This window comes from Ixodes scapularis, unplaced genomic scaffold (assembly GCF_016920785.2).
Source record: "Ixodes scapularis isolate PalLabHiFi unplaced genomic scaffold, ASM1692078v2 ptg000064l_1__unscaffolded, whole genome shotgun sequence".
In the NCBI taxonomy this organism is placed as follows: Eukaryota; Metazoa; Arthropoda; class Arachnida; order Ixodida; family Ixodidae; genus Ixodes; species Ixodes scapularis.
In genome coordinates, this window is record NW_024609903.1 from 13,484 (window position 1) to 31,914 (window position 18,431).

The 18,431-nt window shown below is 46.3% G+C and overlaps 1 protein-coding gene across 1 annotated transcript in view; it reads left to right on the top strand.

Annotated features, from left to right (window-relative positions):
* The first annotated feature begins 848 nt into the window (after positions 1–848).
* Positions 849–18,431, top strand: part of LOC120841385 (CD151 antigen) — a 58,370-nt gene continuing 40,787 nt past the window's right edge. Inside the window, exon 1 of the mRNA XM_040212280.2 lies at positions 849–914. Within this exon, the coding sequence (XP_040068214.1) occupies positions 849–914 (66 nt within the window). The remainder of the gene's footprint in view (positions 915–18,431) is intronic.

The window sequence follows — 18,431 nt, forward strand, 5'->3', positions numbered from 1 at the left end:
ATGCCTATGCATTGTTACCGACAACACTACGAAATTGACAAAGAGCAGATGAATCCCGCCGCAATGGCCGACGGAATCGCTTCTCAGTTAAAAACTTTTTACACGTCTCAACGGAACTACCTGTCTGTCACGATGTTATTTTTAGCACCTAGAAACAGATACTTCGCAACATTTTGAAATGCCTAGCTGTGAGTTACACCTTTATTAGAAAAATATATACAAGGCCCTCTCTTCAGTTAATTAATAATAACGGCATTATAAAGTGCCTAGACTTGAGTCTTCATGGAGATAAGTAAAACCTTTCTTTAGAGTTATATAACCCAGTTTGTAAGGTACGTGCATGCTGAGGCACCACCTCAGCTCCGAAGGTATGCTTGAGACTGTTAAGAATGAGTGACGAAAAAAACCATATTAGCTACTAGCTTTAGAACCTTTATTTAAGTTTAAGCACGGAATGTGTTTTGTCGGCCGAATTGTACGAGGAAACCGTCGAAGAACAGTCACTTAAGACTGCGGCATTATGACGTCTATAACACCATGATGCTACGTGACGTCCTGATGTTACGGGATATCACGATGTCTCGTGATTCCGCAACGCCACGGTATCGCGTTTTGCTCGCGACACCGTGGCAAGCAAAACTGTATGCTCACGTAAAACCGAGACATAAAGGCGACATCATGACGGCGTGTAACGTCACACACACATAGCATTTGCCTCGCCTATTCACGACACGGCTCCGGCCTTCGTCACCATAATCAAGCTAGTGTTTATGGTTTGTTTGTTTTTTCTGTTCAGCGGCCGCTCATGATGCACCATGGTGATGATGCACTTGTTTGTTTTTTGCAGCATGGCGCTGACCTGCGGTGCCAAATGTGCCAAGGCCCTTCTGATCACCTTCAACTTCATCTTTTGGGTACGTCAATTTGGTCTACACACGAGCCTCCCCACCATGTGACAAACATTATCAATGCCAGTCACCTCAAAATATATATGGAAAATGGTCCAGTGATAAACGTTGTGCTACATTTGGCTAATGGTATGTGCACTATGTTTTGCCCTCACTGAAATTTTCATCAGCGATATTATTCATAAAGAGTGATTTTCATTCAAGGTTTGAGAATGTGCGGAGCGAAACACTTGCTCTAATAGGCAATAAGCCTGTCCAAAGACTGCCTAATTGAAGGACGGTTTCACTTGACGTTCTGCCGGCTCGAAATCTTGCCGGGCGCCATGTTGATGAACTTTCGCCCTATCTCCTTCTACCTGCGCATGCAGTGTCTTCCAGATCGCTGGAACTCTTTTGCGTCGGGATGGACAGCGCCAGTTAGAGTAGCCGCAAACATAAAGCCAGTCGTACCGATCAAACCATTATACAAAAAACAGTCTGCAAACACGGGTCACAGCAATATCCGTGGTTCGAATGCCGCGTGCCAAGTATTTTTTTTAACTCATTGTTATCCGGCATTCGAAGCACGATCTCACGGTGACTCCCGTTCGAATCTGTATGCAGACTGCCTTGTGTATGATGTATAAGCAGTGTGACCCCGGCTTGAAGGAGAAGCGGCTTGTACTCAGTTGTATGTATGCCGGCCTTTGTTCAGACTTGATGCAAGTCGGCGATCGGCAAGTCGACCCGTCAGCAGCCCAAATGGCCCCAAAAATGCCGCCAAAGCGACTCTGAAAAAAATAAATAAATAAGCGCAGAGTAGGCATGTGTTTAGGAGGCTCAAATGCGTTCACGGTCGTAAGTTACTGAGTTATGTCATCAAAAGGCAATAGCCAATCTTGTGCCTTTTACCAACACCAACAACGACGCCGATAACTAAGCGTCTGCATGCGAACTAATAGGGAGGACGCTGTTTAGGAATATGCGGCATACCGAAAGTGAAAAGGCGTTTTGTGAAACCGCTTTACAGGGCGGACAAAATTATTATACTTTGCGCAGGCGTCTAATTCTTTGCTTGCAAAGACCGTCAAGTGCAAACTGCAACATGTAAACTAACACTTCTAAGGCACTTTAGACGGTTCTCAATAAATCGGTTTCTCAATGTATCGCGCTGCTATTAATCACAGAGGTGCAAGCAGGTGGTGGAAGTTAACAGAGAAGAAATGAAGGAACGAACTTACCTCGTTCAAAAGAAAAAAAAAACACAAAAAAGCTCGAGGTAAACTTAAGCACGTCTTATGAGTTTTAAATGCGAAAGAATGCACGCCGCTCTTCCGCTTCTTTCTTTCGTCTGCGACGTACTTGCGTTGATGGTCATACATAAATATACATACATTTAGTATTTAAGCAAAACACGCACAAGACAAAAACAAAAGCACGGAATCAATAGAAAGACTAAGGACTACTTAGCATAAAACAGATAATTCGAGAATAAAATGTCCACAATAGAGCGTTTTAAAAGATGGTGGTTATATTTCAAATGCAACAGAAAAAAACGGATGTATAGATTTGAAGAAAAAAAAATATATATGAAGCATATGTAATCTACTCTAGGGGGCAAATGAGGTAACTCTTAAAAATAACCTGAGATTCTCGGAGAAAACAAGTTCACTTATACAATCGCACATTGATGCACAACGCAAGGTCTCACCACAAAATGTAGTTTAATGTTACTCATTGGTGTAATAGGGATAGGGTCGGAAAAAGAACCACAGTGTAGATTGACAGTAATCATCCCCCCCCCCCCCCCCCCGAAGTAAGGTATTCGTATCATAAACAAAACTCTGAGATGATAAAGATTGTTACCAGCAAAAATAGGTGAGATACAACAAACTATGACAAAATCAAGATATGTACATCACACAAGTACAAAAAAGTGAAAAAGAAAAAAGGCGCACAACGCAAAGCCCGTAACAAGCAAGACGAACATCATGGTTAACTGCGGTTTTTGTATGTTCAGACCACAGGCAGCTAGTGATCCCCAATTGGTGTTCGGACTCTAAGTGAAAATTGTAACAAGTATCACCGCTAGCCTGGTGTCTGCATCCCGCCGTATATATGATACACGACCGCGGGCCGGTACGACGCTTATAGAGATCGAAAGGGGCAGAGGTTAGAACTGAACCCAATATCGCCCGGGGCTCTGCAGTGCGAGCTTCAGCCCTTTCGAACTGTGCTGCGTTAGCACACTCAGCTATACCGATGTCCCGAACCAATTAATGTTCCAATTGATGATTTTCAGGAGACGCTCGTATGCGGACATTTACGCACTGCGCCATTCTTCAACGACCGCGTTAGCATACGAGTTGTCCGCTAACAATGCATTAGAGAGTTTTACTTGTGCCATAGCCTGGCAGATCGCCACGAGAAGCGGCCGCCGATATGGAAAAGATGGGGCGGCAGACGACGGATGAAAGGAGAGCTACGTGGCTGGCGCCCCGCTGCGGCGAGACGCTGAAACACACCTCTCCCGAGCAAACAAGTGTGATTCGGGTCCTCGCGGCTTCAAAAGCTATGCGCTGACGTCCAGATTCCCCGAGAAATGGCTCTTTGATGCTCTCTGTGCTACCAGATCTTCGCCCTCTAAATCTGCGACCGGGCATTATATATGGCTCCGTCGTCGAACTGCCAAGCTTTGTGAGTATAGAGGAGGCTATGTATAAACACTGCGCCATTCTTCGTCCGCTTTAGCAGACGGGTTGTCTGCTAGTGACGCATTAGAGAGTTTTAGTTGCGCGTAGAGTAGGAGCGAACGCCATAGCTGTTTAGTCTGCGTCAACGTTGCGTTCTCCACACTGCGCATGCGCGTCGTTGCCATGCACCAGTCCAAGACCGCAGTTTGGAGTTCCGCGCACGCGCAGTGTGAGACACGCAACGCTAACGCAAACGCGCAGTGCTTGCGTTCGCTCGTATTACGCAGTACTGAAACCCACTATTGGCTCGCTCCGTGGCGGACAAATTAGATCCCCCCTCTCCCCCCTTGCTGGCGCGGTGTCCACAATCGCACAAAATAAGCCTTGGATGTCTGAAGTCCGGATGCAGCCGAGAATCGGATAGTGTCAATCAAGCAATGCCAAAAGTGCATCTTGACGGCACTCGTCGTCTTCGCACATTCGCTATTTATTTATTATTATTTATTTTGAGTGACCCGCAAACAGCATGACGCCTCCTTAGTGGTGCACGTATTAGTGCCAGATAGTTGTCAAATTGTTCGGACACGATAAAAATATGGAACATTAGGACAAAACATTGGTAGCAACGCACTTTCAAAATTTACGCTCTTCATGAAAAAATATCGAGCCCAAAATTTCCAGAACTCTGTTCTAGATGATTATGCGTGAATTGAAGGCGTGTCGTGGGTGCTGAGTGATATAAATCAGAAGGATGAAACAAGTAATAAAGTTTACTAGACCCCCAAGGAACGCGCAAGTAGACGTGATTTAGTAGCGCTGGTGAATCAGTTGTGTACCCTCCACGATCTTATACAGAAATATCATTCCACGGATCGTGCTCCTGTTGTCCAGCGTGTCCGATTTCGCGAGGTCACACATTTTTTTCATAGATGTAGAAATAATTATGTTGAAAATAACGATCAAACAATACACAAATGAATTTATGTTGAACACGCTCAATTACAGTCGAATTAGTCACTCCAATATAGTTCCTTCCATACAGTTGAGGCATATTCAACACAAGCAAACGTAAACAAAATCGTTCAGCCTTTCCACTCTCGTGAAGAAGGAAGACCAGCGGAGCTGTACTCGATACACTGTGTGCTTCTTCTTTGTCGTCGTCTGTTTTTCGCGTTGTTTCCTACGATGAATTCCCACCAACGCTCCCAACATTCTTCCATTATAGCTGGAAAGGTTGCCGCCATCTACGAGCGACGGCGGAAACCATACTGGTTGTGTGCTTGCCACCGTCGCTTATAGATGGCGGTAGCTGTCCAGGCAGGTTTATGTCGACATACATGGACGCGATCCTGGGGAACCTGGTCATTAACAGCTCCGCTGTAAAAACAAAATAATTTAGAGAAACTGCGTGTTATTCGCCTAATGGCTCTCAGAACTTTGAAATAAGCATTCCTAATTGTAGTTACGTGATGATTGAAATTAATCGCAGTGCCCATAAAGATACCCAGATCACGGATGACCTCGATACGAATAATATCGGTGGAATCTAATGTACAGGGTGTCACAAAAGAAAACTTACACGGTCTTTTCTACCGCAAAAATAAACTAGGTATCGCCGAACGCTCATTCTCCGCCAAAAGGTAGAGATAGAGGTCACAACTAGATGCCAAAGTTTCAGCCCGATCCGATAACTTAATCAAAAGTTATAAGTGATTTTCTGAAAATTTCAATGGGAAAATGGAGCCCATTTTTGCTCGTTTTCGGTTTCTGGTGCCATAGAGCCCCATGTGTTTGAGAACTCCGTCGGCCGCCATTTTTCCATTGAAATTTTCAGAAAATAACTTATAACTTTTGATTAAGTTATCAGATCGGGCTGAAACTTTGGCATCTGGTTGTGACCTCTAGCGCTACCTTTGGGCGGAGAATGAGCGTTCGGCGATGCCTAGTTTATTTTTGCGGGAAAAAAGACCGTGTAAATTTTCTTTTGTGACACCCTGTATATGGAAAATTCAGACTTCCACGCTTTTTCGAAAAATGCATAACTTTCGTCTCTGACTCGTCTAATAATAGGCCATTGAGAGACACCACACCGAAATATAATTAATATCACGCGGAAGATATTCACAAATTTTAAACCACTTTGACCACCATAAAAACTTAATATTATCAGCAAATAACAACTGCGTGTGCTTAAAGGGAAGCTGAAACACTTCTTAAAAAAAGAAAAGCGAGTTAGAGGTGAATTCTGAAGTATTTTTATCCCGTGAATCTAAATATCACGTTCGTTTTTGCCGGAAATGTAACTAGACGCGACAAAGCACCAAAAACATCCGACCACCGTGACGTCATACAAGGTACTTTGGGTCGCCAAGCACGTGTCGCTCGCGTGGGCAACGCGTGTAACTGCACGCTTGCTATACTTCGTTTCACCTTATGTTGTACCGCAGCGAAGGCTAGAACCGCGAGCTCGTGGCGTTGGCAGCCGCCCTTAAGTCACGAGGGCTTGTGCCGCCGAGATGTGCCCTAGAGCAAGGAGCTCGCGCTTGTAGCCTTTCCTGCGGTACATCATAAGGTGAAACAGAGTATAGGTTGCGGGCATCTTCCAGCTCCGATTCCCACAGACCCTGTCTCCGGATGAATATGACACTGCAATACTTCGCTCTCGGCAAAAGGGTTTATTCACTCACTTATTGCCTTGGGGGGTTTCGGGATCGGGGGACGGTCATCAGCGAGGCCGGGGGAGAGTCCGCTGCCATAGCAGCTTCTCCGAGTCCCAGCGGTGGTCGTCCACACCGCGTCATGGGGACGTTGTCGTCCAGGGTCGCCGTCCGGTCCGTTCGTCGAGTCCGACACTCAACGCCTTGCCCGCACTTTCCCCGCGCCTGCGTCCGTCTCCCGCCAAATCCCGCGCCAGCGTCCAGCGTCATCCGAGCTCGCCTCCATGACCGGTCCCTTGTGAAGTCGGCAGCCCAAGCCCTCTTCCTTTGTCTCCGTTCCCCTCTTAAGACCTTCCCAAGTCCTTGACCCGCCGACCGTCCAATCGGGAACCTTGCTGCGAGCCGACCCTCCGACGTCAGCGCTGGGTGAGGGGGCGCTTGCCCCGTTCCTCCCGGAGAGCTCGGACGTTCCGCGACAGGGCGGCGACAGGAAACGGGAAGGTCACGGGGAACGAAGGAGCGCCCGACAGTACGGCGGCAGGGAGCGGCAAGGTCACGGAGGGCGGAGGAGCCACGGAGAGGGTCCCCACAAGGTATATTCCTCGCGGCACTGACGCTAGTCCTGAAGTTCGACCTTTTTGAAAATAGCGAGAGTGCGCTGAAGGTGCGTGAGAGCGCAGATTCCGAAAACTCCCAGTATGACGTCACGCCCCGGGAAGGAGGCGCTTCTGCGCTGCTTTCAGAATTAATTTCTGCAGCCACCGTGCACCAAATTAAATAAATAATCTCGATATTCGCGATCCTGGAGGCCAGATGTAGACCATTTAGGTGTGTTTTCTTAAACTCAGAACCGCTTCAGTTTCACAAAATTTAAAAAGAGTAAAGGACCGAGGCCATGGGGAACAACAGAGCTTGATAAAAAAAAAAATAAAGAGCAGATAATTCGACCTGATATTTGGACAAAGTTCATTCGATAAGATAGGTAGCTTTCAGACAGACGATAGTACTTAGTGGGCAGACCGCAACTAGAAATTTTACTCAACGGTAGTCAAAGCTTTGGTCATATCAATTAGGGCTGTGGCACGATCGTCCCGCGTGCAGAATCCCCCCGCGTCATTAACCCCACGTTTCAAAAACCCCGAGTTCAATTGTCCCGTCCTCACTGTCCCCGTCCCACAATTTTCGCACTTCACCGATCATCGTTCCATGTCTTAACCTAGTCTGTTGAGGGTCTACAAAGGCTCTTTTAAGTGAAAGGAACAACAAAATGCATAACTTTCATGGGACGTCATTCGCCGCCATGTCAGTATTTTATGCGCCGCGAGCGTTCGGTTCACCGTGATCGTTGCACACCGCAGAATTTGTAGTTCGAAGAAACCAGTAAGTTGAAATAACCGCCAGTGCTCTTGGAAGCTATGCATAAGGGAAACTTGAACCGCCGAAAAACTTAGAAGCGCGTTCTCGGGTTTTGGTTTTGTTATGGGCATGACACCACTGTTGTAAATAAAATTTTCTAAACACAGAATGACGTACAAGTGGCCAATTGCATATATCTGCATCACCAGCAATGCACTCCGCTGTCATGTATAGGAATTCACACGCAAAATTTGACATTATCTACCTATATGGACACAAATATATATATTTAAGAACGACGTAAGAAGAATGGAACTTGTGTGTGGTGCTGTGATAAGTATGGTGCCACGAGCTGCATGTTAGTAGATTTGAGTTTTGACAGAACCCAATTCGTCTTGTGAATCAGCGCGTGATTCGGAGTCGATGAAAGCTTTGGTTCAATGCTTATTCAATAAAAGCCGTCACTTCGAATGTTTTGCCATGTGACCGACATTTTCTACTTGTTTTCACTTCATTCACGTCGCAAGATGGGAATGTGTTTAGCCACAGCCTTCTCTATGCTCACAAAAGCTTGGCAGTTCGACGACGGCCATAGAGTGCCAGGTCGCAGATTTGGAGCGCGAGGATGTGGTAGCAGAGAGCATTTCTAGGGGAACCTGGTATTCAGCGCACAGCTTTTGCAGCGACGAGGACCTGAAATATGGTTTTCAAACCCGACGAGAAAAGATCGGTAGCGCGCGGAACGCCAGGAGTACGAGCGGACATTCCATGGCTCGAGAGAAGTTTGTTTCGCCGTCTCGCCGCAGTGGAGCGCCCGTCACATGACTCTCCTCTCATCCGTTGTCTGCCTTTTCACTTTCGGCGGCCGCGTCTTGCGGCGATCTACCAGGCTTTGTCAGAGATGCGGCTATGGTTTAGCGCACGCCTGAAGAACGGAAATTTCTATCCAGTTACTTCTTACTTGAATTCCGGACGCGGCATGATTACGTTACACAAGGTCGCGTGTATACTTACTTTCCCTTATTTAAGGGAAGGTCCGGGTAAAAAAAAAGGCAATATTTTGCAGAAAAAAAAAGTTGATTTTGAGTTTTATGATATTTTATTATTCTTGAATCGTTATATTTCATGTATAAAAATAAGTAGTGCCGGTTATCATCGCGAAATTGGTCAAATACGTAGTTGAAGACCTCCGGACAACCCAAAACGTCATGAATTTGAGCCATTTTTATCGGCGTGGTTCTTCAAATTGCGACTTTCCCCCGCCATCCCATTTACGCTGACAAGTATAGTCCTAGCCGTCTCTTCTCTATCGTAGTCTTTCTTCTGTAGCTTCAATTTCTTACAGAAATTAATTAACAATGTATTATTTTCCGCACCGCCAAAGAGTATAGCTACACATCTACGGGATAAGATTCAAAGGGGTTTTTCTTTGTGCAATTTTGGGACATCTTCACAGCTCGTGTACAATACTTTCCTTTAAATATTGTTTTATCGCAACCAAATTCGGCATGCATATACATTAGAATAGGTAGAATGCAACTGTCTAGGTTTCGTTAAAATACATTTTGTTTTATATTTGTAAAAAACTTTAGGAAACGTTTGTTATTAACTTGAAATTACGTTTTTTTTAATATTTTTCAAATATTTTAAACTGAAAGAAGCGTCGCACACATTATTTTTGCTGTTCATGGCGCTCAGTGGTTTAAAAGGAGCGAATTAGTTTATTTTACTAAGCTTTCTCAAGTGTGTCCACGCCATGCCTACCGTGTGCACATAGAACATGGCTTTTTCTGCATGTGCAGTGCATTGAGAACCTTAAACAACAGTCTATATAAAATATAACACCGGAGATATAAAGAGAAGATTATCCATCATAAACAGTACAATTATTATTTCAATATCGTAAATAACAAAAAAATTAAAAAAAAACTATTTAAAGCAGATTTTAGGTCTCGGTTACCTGACACGGGCATTCGTGTCATGGGCCTAAAGGCGCTTTTGAAAGCCGGACAAAAACTAAGGCTTTAGAAACTGATGCTTTTGAAAACTAGGCAAAAATGACGGGGCATTGGCCGCGGGACATTTGACACGGGGCTTTTGACATCCGGAGCTTTCGTGCACCACCCATATCAAAGTACATTACATCCGCTTGTTTCTGCAGAGCGGCCTTTCATGGAACCGCGTGTTGTTCAGGAATAATCTTCCGGAAAAAAATATGCATAGAGGGGGTGTGCAGAACAATTTCACATACTTTCGACAAACTACGGAGGTCGATACTTGTTAACCAAGGATCGATCGCCAGAATTATCTGATGGAACGACAACAGAGCACTTCCAAGCGGCAGGAAATGTTACAGATTCGAGTGATAACTTACATATATAGACCAAAGCTGGACAAAGTATTTCAGCACAACCTTTTACTATAAAACTTGGAATGCCATCCGCTCCCGTAGATAACTTTGGTTTAAATTTTTTATTTGCTTTGGAAACTTCAGATGCACTAATTAGAGTAAGAAAATTTATGCAGTTTATAATCCAGCTTGGCGATGGGCCATCATTCGTACTAAACCAGGCACTAAAATGGCTCGCAAAAATATTAGCTACGGTACCTCTACTGAGTCACTGACGTAGTCCTCGTTATCTCGCAATGTGATCTATAGGTGACATTCTCTTTGTTGCTTTCTTTGATAGGTTGCCACATACATTGCGGCTGCGTGCTCAATGAGCTTTTCGCAATGTCAACGTGATGTTGCTATCTTGCCGATACAATCGTTTCGCCAGAACACGAAATTGACTATATCTTGTGTATCAATCGGAATGTCAAGTTTTTTTGTAGAGACGATGATAACGTAGTTTGCGCCTTAAGCAATGTCTTAGTTCCTTCGAAAACCATGGGGGATAGTCACTTTTACGAGATAAATTTTTCGGTGGAACACTTCCATCCTTTACTGAAAAATAGTAGAAAGTTGATGATTGAATGCTCTGATCATCCAAGACACTGCTCCAGTCATAGTCCCGAAGATACTGGTATAAGGAATAGTAATCACCGTTTGAGTAAGAAAACCATAATTGTGAATGAAAAATGCGCTTGTCAAGTGGGAACAAAAAGAAAAATCGAGAGCCATGCATTCCACTCTGTGAATGTAAGTGACCAGAGAATCTCTTTTAGCAGACGACACAGACCCGCCCCAAGGAGCCGAAGAAAACTAGACACGAGCGACGGGACCGCCACCCGGCGGAAAGTAGACACGCGTGACGGGAGAGCGGAAGGAAAGGAAACTAGGCACGTAAGCGCTTGGAACGACGACAAATTGGGGGTGGTTCGAGCGTAGACATGGCCGACGCAGGTCGCACAGCGGCAAATGTTTGAGAAATCTTCATTATCTGCCTGAGAGAGTCTACTGATCTTGAAAATGGTGCCTATTGATAGCTAATCTACTCAATAAACCTATTGCTATACTCTGTTTCATACTTAGTGTGCAACGCTGTCAAAGCTACTGGCGCGAGCGTGTGGCTTGATCTCGTTGATCATTCGCACGCGGTCTCGCGCAAACAATATCATAAATGAAGCCACGCGCTCGCGCCAGTAGCTTTGACAGCGTTGCACGCTAAGTATGAAACAGAGTATAGATTACCCAAGCAACAAGGAGAATGCAGGGGATGGTGTTCCAAGCGCCGCACGTGCCGGCGCCTGCAGCAGTGACTGTTCCAAAGCAAAAGCCTAAAACAAATGGCATCTTCCACGCGCGTTCGTCAACACTTTATTTTGGTTATTTACTTCAAATCTTTTATACGGGGAAGGCGTGCGCTTGCGGCGCGTGTGGCGGTGCGAGCGTAGAGTTTCTAGTAACTGCACAATAAAAATGCACGGAACCCGATACTTCGTCTCACTTTAGTATGGACTATTGTTAGCCAGCTAAAAGCGCGAGCTAGTCGCTTTGAATGAAGCTGGGGCGGCTGCACGAGCGCTCGTCAGCAAGAGCTCTGGTCAAGCCAGTGAAGGCTGGCCGCTCGCGCTAGCCCAGCCTTCGCGGTTAGTCTATGCTAGGGTGAGACGAAGTATAGCAATAAACAGCATCGCTGTAATCGATAGCGGCACTTCTGCGAGACCAACCGAGGTGACCAGAGCGAGGTCGAGTATGTTGCCACAGCGATTGCGAAAATTATTACGTTCTTAAAGAAAAATTGAAATGAACGAAGTCCAACGAACAAAGTAACTTTATTATTTTGTTCCTCTTACTAACAAAGAAACTGCCCGACTCCCAATCGTATGCCCAAGGAGTTTAAAATCGCCATACGTATGCACTCGAAATTTTCAGAAGTGACGAGTCAATTCTTTTTTCCAGAAAGTTAATATTTTCATACGAAGCAATGTAATCAAACATCGGTAGAAAGTAGTAATTACCGATAAAAAGTCGCTACCGTTGGTAGGCATTACTTCAATATACAAACTCTCAGGATAATACTCAAGATCAGTCCTCCTATTAACTTTCAGACTCCCATCTGCAGAAATCAATACGCCTAGCCCCAAGCCCTTTCCGGCTTTTTCATAATCTCGATCACGTTTAAAATCATCATATTTGGGCGGAATGTAATTAGAACTAAAAATTCCCTCGGTGAGCCAAGTTTCGGTTAGGCATATTATCGTATACGTGTTTTATATTGCCTTAGAAAAAAATTCGTCTTCTCTAGTCCTTAAACTACGCACGTTTTGATAATGAAGTGCGTACACTCGTCATGATTACTGTCTTAAAAATACCTGCGCGTCTACTTACCCGCAAAACACTCGAAGAGCCAATCTCGGCGGTCTCCGAATCAGCTCAGCAAATCATGAGGCGGGACATCTGTTCAAACCTCAAAATTAAATCTGAACTGTGGCATTACGCAATGTAATCATGACCCTTTGCATTGCGCAGTGCCACAGCGCAGACTTCATTTTTAGGTCTAAACGGATGTACCGCCTCATCATTCGCTGAGCTGATTTCATAGATCGGAGAGATTGGCCCTTTTTTCAGCGTTAGAGTGTAGTTTAGTCGATGAAAACCACTGCCGGCTAAACTAAACACGCACCGAAAAAAAGTGCTCTCTTCCCTGGAAGCTGTTCCAGGGAAGTCTGGAATGATGATGCACGTTTTAGGTGGCTTAATTGCCTTCATCAGATCCTAGTGTCGGCCGCGCTCTGTCAAGGAGGATCCGGGCGTTTGGACGCAACGTGCACGGCAGAGAGAAGGCTGGACGGCGCTCTCAACACGCGAACCCCAACCAAATAAACATCGCTCGATTTCGACAGCACGCCACCCACCAACAGAGCGGCGCGAGTCAGTCGCGGCAAAGCCAACTTGCGGAAGACGCTGTTTACCGGCGCCGACCGCACGTGAGCGCTCGGCACACGCGAGCGAAAGTCGTTTCCGTCGTTTTCAGAGCGCACCGTGCATGCAGACGCCGGTGGCGGAAACGGGGTCAGCAAACCGGCGGGGGGGATTGAGAACGGTCTCCGCGATCGCCGTTTCAGAGAGCAAACCAGTTCCTTTCCGGAATGAGACCGCGCAAGTGGCTTACCTGTCTGCCTCCACGTGAGCTTTGGGGCATCTCGGCCCCAAAGCGTTCGTTCAACCTCGTTGCTTCGTTGATAGCGTCGTCCGCGCCGTGCGAACCCCTCTCGCGCAGGTTTCGTTCTTTCCGCCGATTCGACGCTCGATTCGTGCGGTGTGGACGCCACGTGGATCGCCATCCCCATGGATGAACTTCACCGCATGCTCTCTCTCGGCAGGTTAAATTGTGCCGCATCCGTTTATATATACTTGAAAAGAGGTAAACGAACGAAAATAAGTACCTCAGTCTGCTCCCGCGCAGCCTGGCCGACTGAATCGAAAATAAATGAAAAGGCTAAAAAGCGATCAAAAGATTGCTTACGAAAAACAACTTGAAAAGAAATAAGACGAAAAAAAAAATCCGGAGCGCAAGTTCGTCTGCTCCTTTTGCAGGGCTTGTGATGAAGTCAGAACGCCGAGCTCTGATTGCGTCTGATTGAAGGATAGTGGGTAGAGCTCGAAGCAAGCTGCCTCGAGGAATAGACCACTATCCTTAAAACGGAGCCAATCAGTGCTGGGCGTTTTGACGTCGAACTTGCGCTCCGCATAGGCAAAAAAGCGAGCCCGGAAATCAGCGGCTGTCGTTTAAATTAACTCGCGGTTAGTGGGGTTCTCTCCTTCCTATAGTTTTTTGTTCTTTATTGTTCTTTCTTGTTTTCTTTCTTTTTTAAATTGATGACCGTGATATATTCTTCGGTAGTTCGGAAGCTGTTCCCGGGAAGTCTGAAAAAGTAATAAGAAAGTAGTCCCTCCCCTGGTTGATCCCATAGTCAGAGACAGGTCAAGATTACACTTCTTGCTTACTTACTTCTACTTCTTACACTACGATTACACTTCTTACTTTGAGATTCGCTATTCAGCGTTCGCGTCGGTTCATGCTGCGACCTAAATGGCTGCCGAGTGATGCTCCCGTCTCGCCGCGCCCATGCGCTTCCTAAACTCAATAGATGGATGGATGGATGCTAACGGCTGTACCCTTCATAACGGGTGGTAACTTGCGCCACCTAGCCTAGAAACAAAATGTATGATTTCTTTCTACGCGCCACTTTCCTTCCCCTCTTCCTTTCTGTAACTATGACCAGGCGGTGTGGGATAGTGCCGGGTCTATTGGTCTACTGTAGGCTTTCTTTCGATTTTACCTGCACCTCCCGCACCGGTGCAGAAAAGTGGAGGGCAGTGTCGTTCCGGTATTTAGATACTGACGGAAGTACATCGCCCTACACTTTGCGGCACCGATGCAGGATGTAGACTAATCGTGGCAACTCAGTGGTTTTCCTGGTAAATGTAACTCTTTTTTTTTATTTTGGGATTTTTCTTTATTGCGGTTAGCGGGATTTATTGCGGTTTGCAAGTCACGCTAGCTTGTTTTCTGACGGTCTAAGATGTTCTCCAGTGTACATTTGTCGTTCGAAAAAGTCGTCGGGTCGTTATTTTTGCTTATTCTAGACGGCATTCTTGTCAGTGAGAATAACCTTTGCGACGAAACTGGTGTATTTTGGGACGAACCAAGTTCGTATGGGCAAATATCAAAACATAATCTTAAAATTGGTCATTCTTTGCCTCCGCCCTAAATTTAGCAGTTTCTAGTAATTTTTCCGGATTAATATAGCGTTTTCTTTTTTTCGCAACGTTGTTGCGGAAAGGGGAATGGTCGTCTATCTCAGGGGGTGTCTCATGCCCTGCTCTCGTGTCTTCGCCATAGACGAACAATTTAAAGGCAGTGAAACTTGCCTGATAACCGAAGGTCGAAAGCCAGATTGGGAGATTTGAAGTGCCCGGCCAACGAAGGGCATCTGGCACGCTCCGGCGGAGGACTGAGCTTTAGTTTCGAGCTCCTCGTTCGACGTGCAATCGAAAGCTCGATTACACGGCGCCTTCTCCGCAGTAAGCCTCCGTCAGCTCGCCGGCACCTCGACCGAGAATCGATCCCGCCGGCTACGTATAAGCCGGCGCTTTGCCCGGGAGTCACCGAGGCGGCTAACACGGTAAACACGATCGCACGCCGGCTCACGCTCATCCAGATCGAAGCGGGCGGGGATGGAACCCGGCATCCCTAGGTTCTGCAGCGTCTCTCGGTAATCTATATCGCGGGATATCAGGCGCTTCTACTTTTCCACGAGCGTCTTTCCAGTTCCAATCCCCACGCACGAGGACGCTGAAAATATGCTTAGACCTAAGAAAAACTGTTTGGGATGTGACACCGAGCATGATGTAAGCACGTGAAACGTCAGGCTGAGTGACACAGCGCAGACAGAGTTCGTCTGTCTGTTTGTTTTTCAGGCCTAAACTATGTTTAGTCTTATCGTCAGCCCAACTCGCTCCCACGGCGTCTCTGAGCTGCCCATCATCGCCCAGAACACCAAACCATGGTCTCGCTTTAATAATTTCGACCAATGAAATATCCTCTAACGCGGATGCAACCTGAGTGGCGAAAATGGGCGGGCGTCTTTTTCCCTACTAAAGCATCGGCGGTAGCTTACATGTTAAGAAACGCAAGCCGTGGCTATTCTTGTTTTCGCGAATTCTTTCCTCGGGATTTGTTCTTTGGCGTTCTTATATAGTACCGCAGTCTCCATTGTTTGCTGAGGTTTCATAAGATCCTCACCGGGCCCCGCGTCAGTGAGTACACACTTTACGAGGACTCCTGAGAGATGACGTTACGGCCGAAACATTGCCCAGATCTATTTTATTGACCCAATATTTGCTATGTCACCAATAACTAAAGCTTTGGCCTGGTGTCAATCGATTTCTTTCATTAAAAAAAGCTGACCTTGAGAGGCTTAAGAAGGGGGGGGGGGGGGGGGAGAATCGTGCCATGATTGGGACAAAACTGCATGTATTTACCCTGTTTGTCCCCAATATTGTTTTTCTACATAGAATCCGTAATAAAGGGGTCCACATTAACCAGACATGACTGTATTCGGCAAATACACCGTTGCTTTGTGAACGCTTTCACTTCTAGTGTGCACAGAAAAGCGTGAGACGAAAGTCTCGAATATGGGTAAAGTGGCAACTGCCTTTCCAGCCACAGCTCTTTCACAACTGCTTCCTCTTTAATCCTTTTTCTTTTCTCCGCTGACTCACCCATAAATAATGACAACAAAAAGAAAACATTTCACTTTACAAAATATGACACGAGATAAAACTCGGCGAAGCTCGAATACTTTTTTACTGCTGCCCGCAAATTACCCAGGCCGTTCGTCCCTAGCGTTTCGCTCGAAAGAACTCTCCGCCGTCACGATTCAGAACAGCGTCTAGCGTATACCGCGTTCACCCCTAAGCCAACAGTGCGGTGGGAGCTACGCGCTCGTTGGAGCATTCGCGCGTCTACCTTTCCCCACGTGACCGCACTCCCGCCCAATACCCACGCGCAGAGAGCGGGGCCAGCTGATCGAAAAGGTGGCTGGTGATTGTTCGGGCAAGCGCGTAGCTCTCACCGCACTGTCAGCTTAGGGGCGAACGGGCCGTAACCAAAAAACCGTGCCGACAAAAGAAACCTTGGACACTGGTTAGACGGCCACCTTTCTTTTCTCTTTTCTCCCACTCAAAACGCGACACGAGTTTGCTGCGGTCATTGAATACGTCGGGCGGCGAATATGGGTCACACTTCTTTGTCGTAATGAGATTAGCCGAGCGTATCGATAAAGGTTGGGGCGGTGTATGTGTATGCCTCCTCACCATAATCAACTTAACGCCGTTAAGATTTGCATATTATTCCCGTTAAATGAGAGGAAGATTAAGATTATTGACCGCAAGCGCTCGGTATATACGTTGTGTTCGAGCACAAATATAGTTTGGATTAAAGTTTTTCTTACTTCAGATATGAGGTCCAAAGATTAGAACGAGCAGCCAATGTTGCGGTATGAGCACCCTTCTTCCATTCCAACTCTATTCCAGGGAACTAGGTTTTTCCGATAATTCCATTCCTTTGAGCTCCCAGAAACGAAAACACTCATCCCCACTCGCGGAATGGCTGAACCGTTCCATTTCATTCCTCTAATCCCCAACCGTGAAACATGGCGCTTGAAAGCCAGATTAAATTGCCGGAAACACTGTCAGCATAAAGCTGACGTTATCAAACACATAGACAACTGCAAAAATATGCAAAACGGGTCCCGCAAGTGTTGATTCTACTAAGCCAAACGGTGGTCGCACGTTGCGCTAGTGGCAGTCGATATGGTGGTACTTCAGATATCGATCGCGCGGCGAAGCGTAACCTCGTAATAGACGGCAGAACTTCAAACCACCCATTGTACTCGCAATGCACCGTACATATCCTCCACTTCAAGGAGGTACAAGTGAGGAGTCACGCATCAAAGAAACACGGGCGGCGTGGCATTGTCCCTGCCTGGTGGTTATACGGTTGGTGCTGTAACTGCAAATGGTCTCAATAGCCGCATTGACGCGTCTCGCGTCGCCATGAACGAGACCTTGTCCGCCTACAACTCTACAGCTTCGGTCGTTTCACTTGGGGTACCGCTACCATCCTCGAAGGAACATGAGCCGGTCAGATACGTCCAAGAAGTCAGCTACCCAAAGTGCAATGATCCTGTTTCAAAAGCCCCTTTTGACCACATCGACCAGAGCTAACATATTCATTCCCATTCAATTCCTCCCAGTGCTGCCGCCATTCCATTCCCATTCCATTTCGGTTTCGCGGAAGGGCGAAATGATTCCGAAATCATCTCAACTCCGGAGTGGCAACTCTGCAACACGGATGAGTACGCTCTAAGAAACGTCTGTGAGTTACTTTTTTCCGCGGAACAGCGAAAAGGCAAAACATCTCCTTATTTCCACAACTGCACATGCCGTTTTTCTTCTCTGTCTAATTGCATACTAATTTTACCGTTTGGCTAATATACTTCTATTTTCCGATGGTATTGACTGCCTCCGTGTTCTTCTTAGTGTGTGTGTTCTCATAGCAGTGATTAATCCATCGCGTGTTCTGCGAGAAAGCAGGCACTCAGGCATGTTTTAGAGTGTACATCATCGTCCGTTGTTTAGCCTGTCTTCTCGGAACCAACGACGGATATCCACGAATTGAACTTTGGAGCTACAGAGCGCGCAGTTAACCCGGACCCTTTTTTTTTAATTTGGCCACCATCAAAAGTCAGTAAGGAAGCATAAATGTTTCCTTCCTCTTTCAAAACTTGCGCATGCCACGTGCCTCCATGACACCATTCATACATATCTGTTACGCAAGGTGTTACGATGTATACGTTAACCCGCCCAAAAGATAACTTATTCT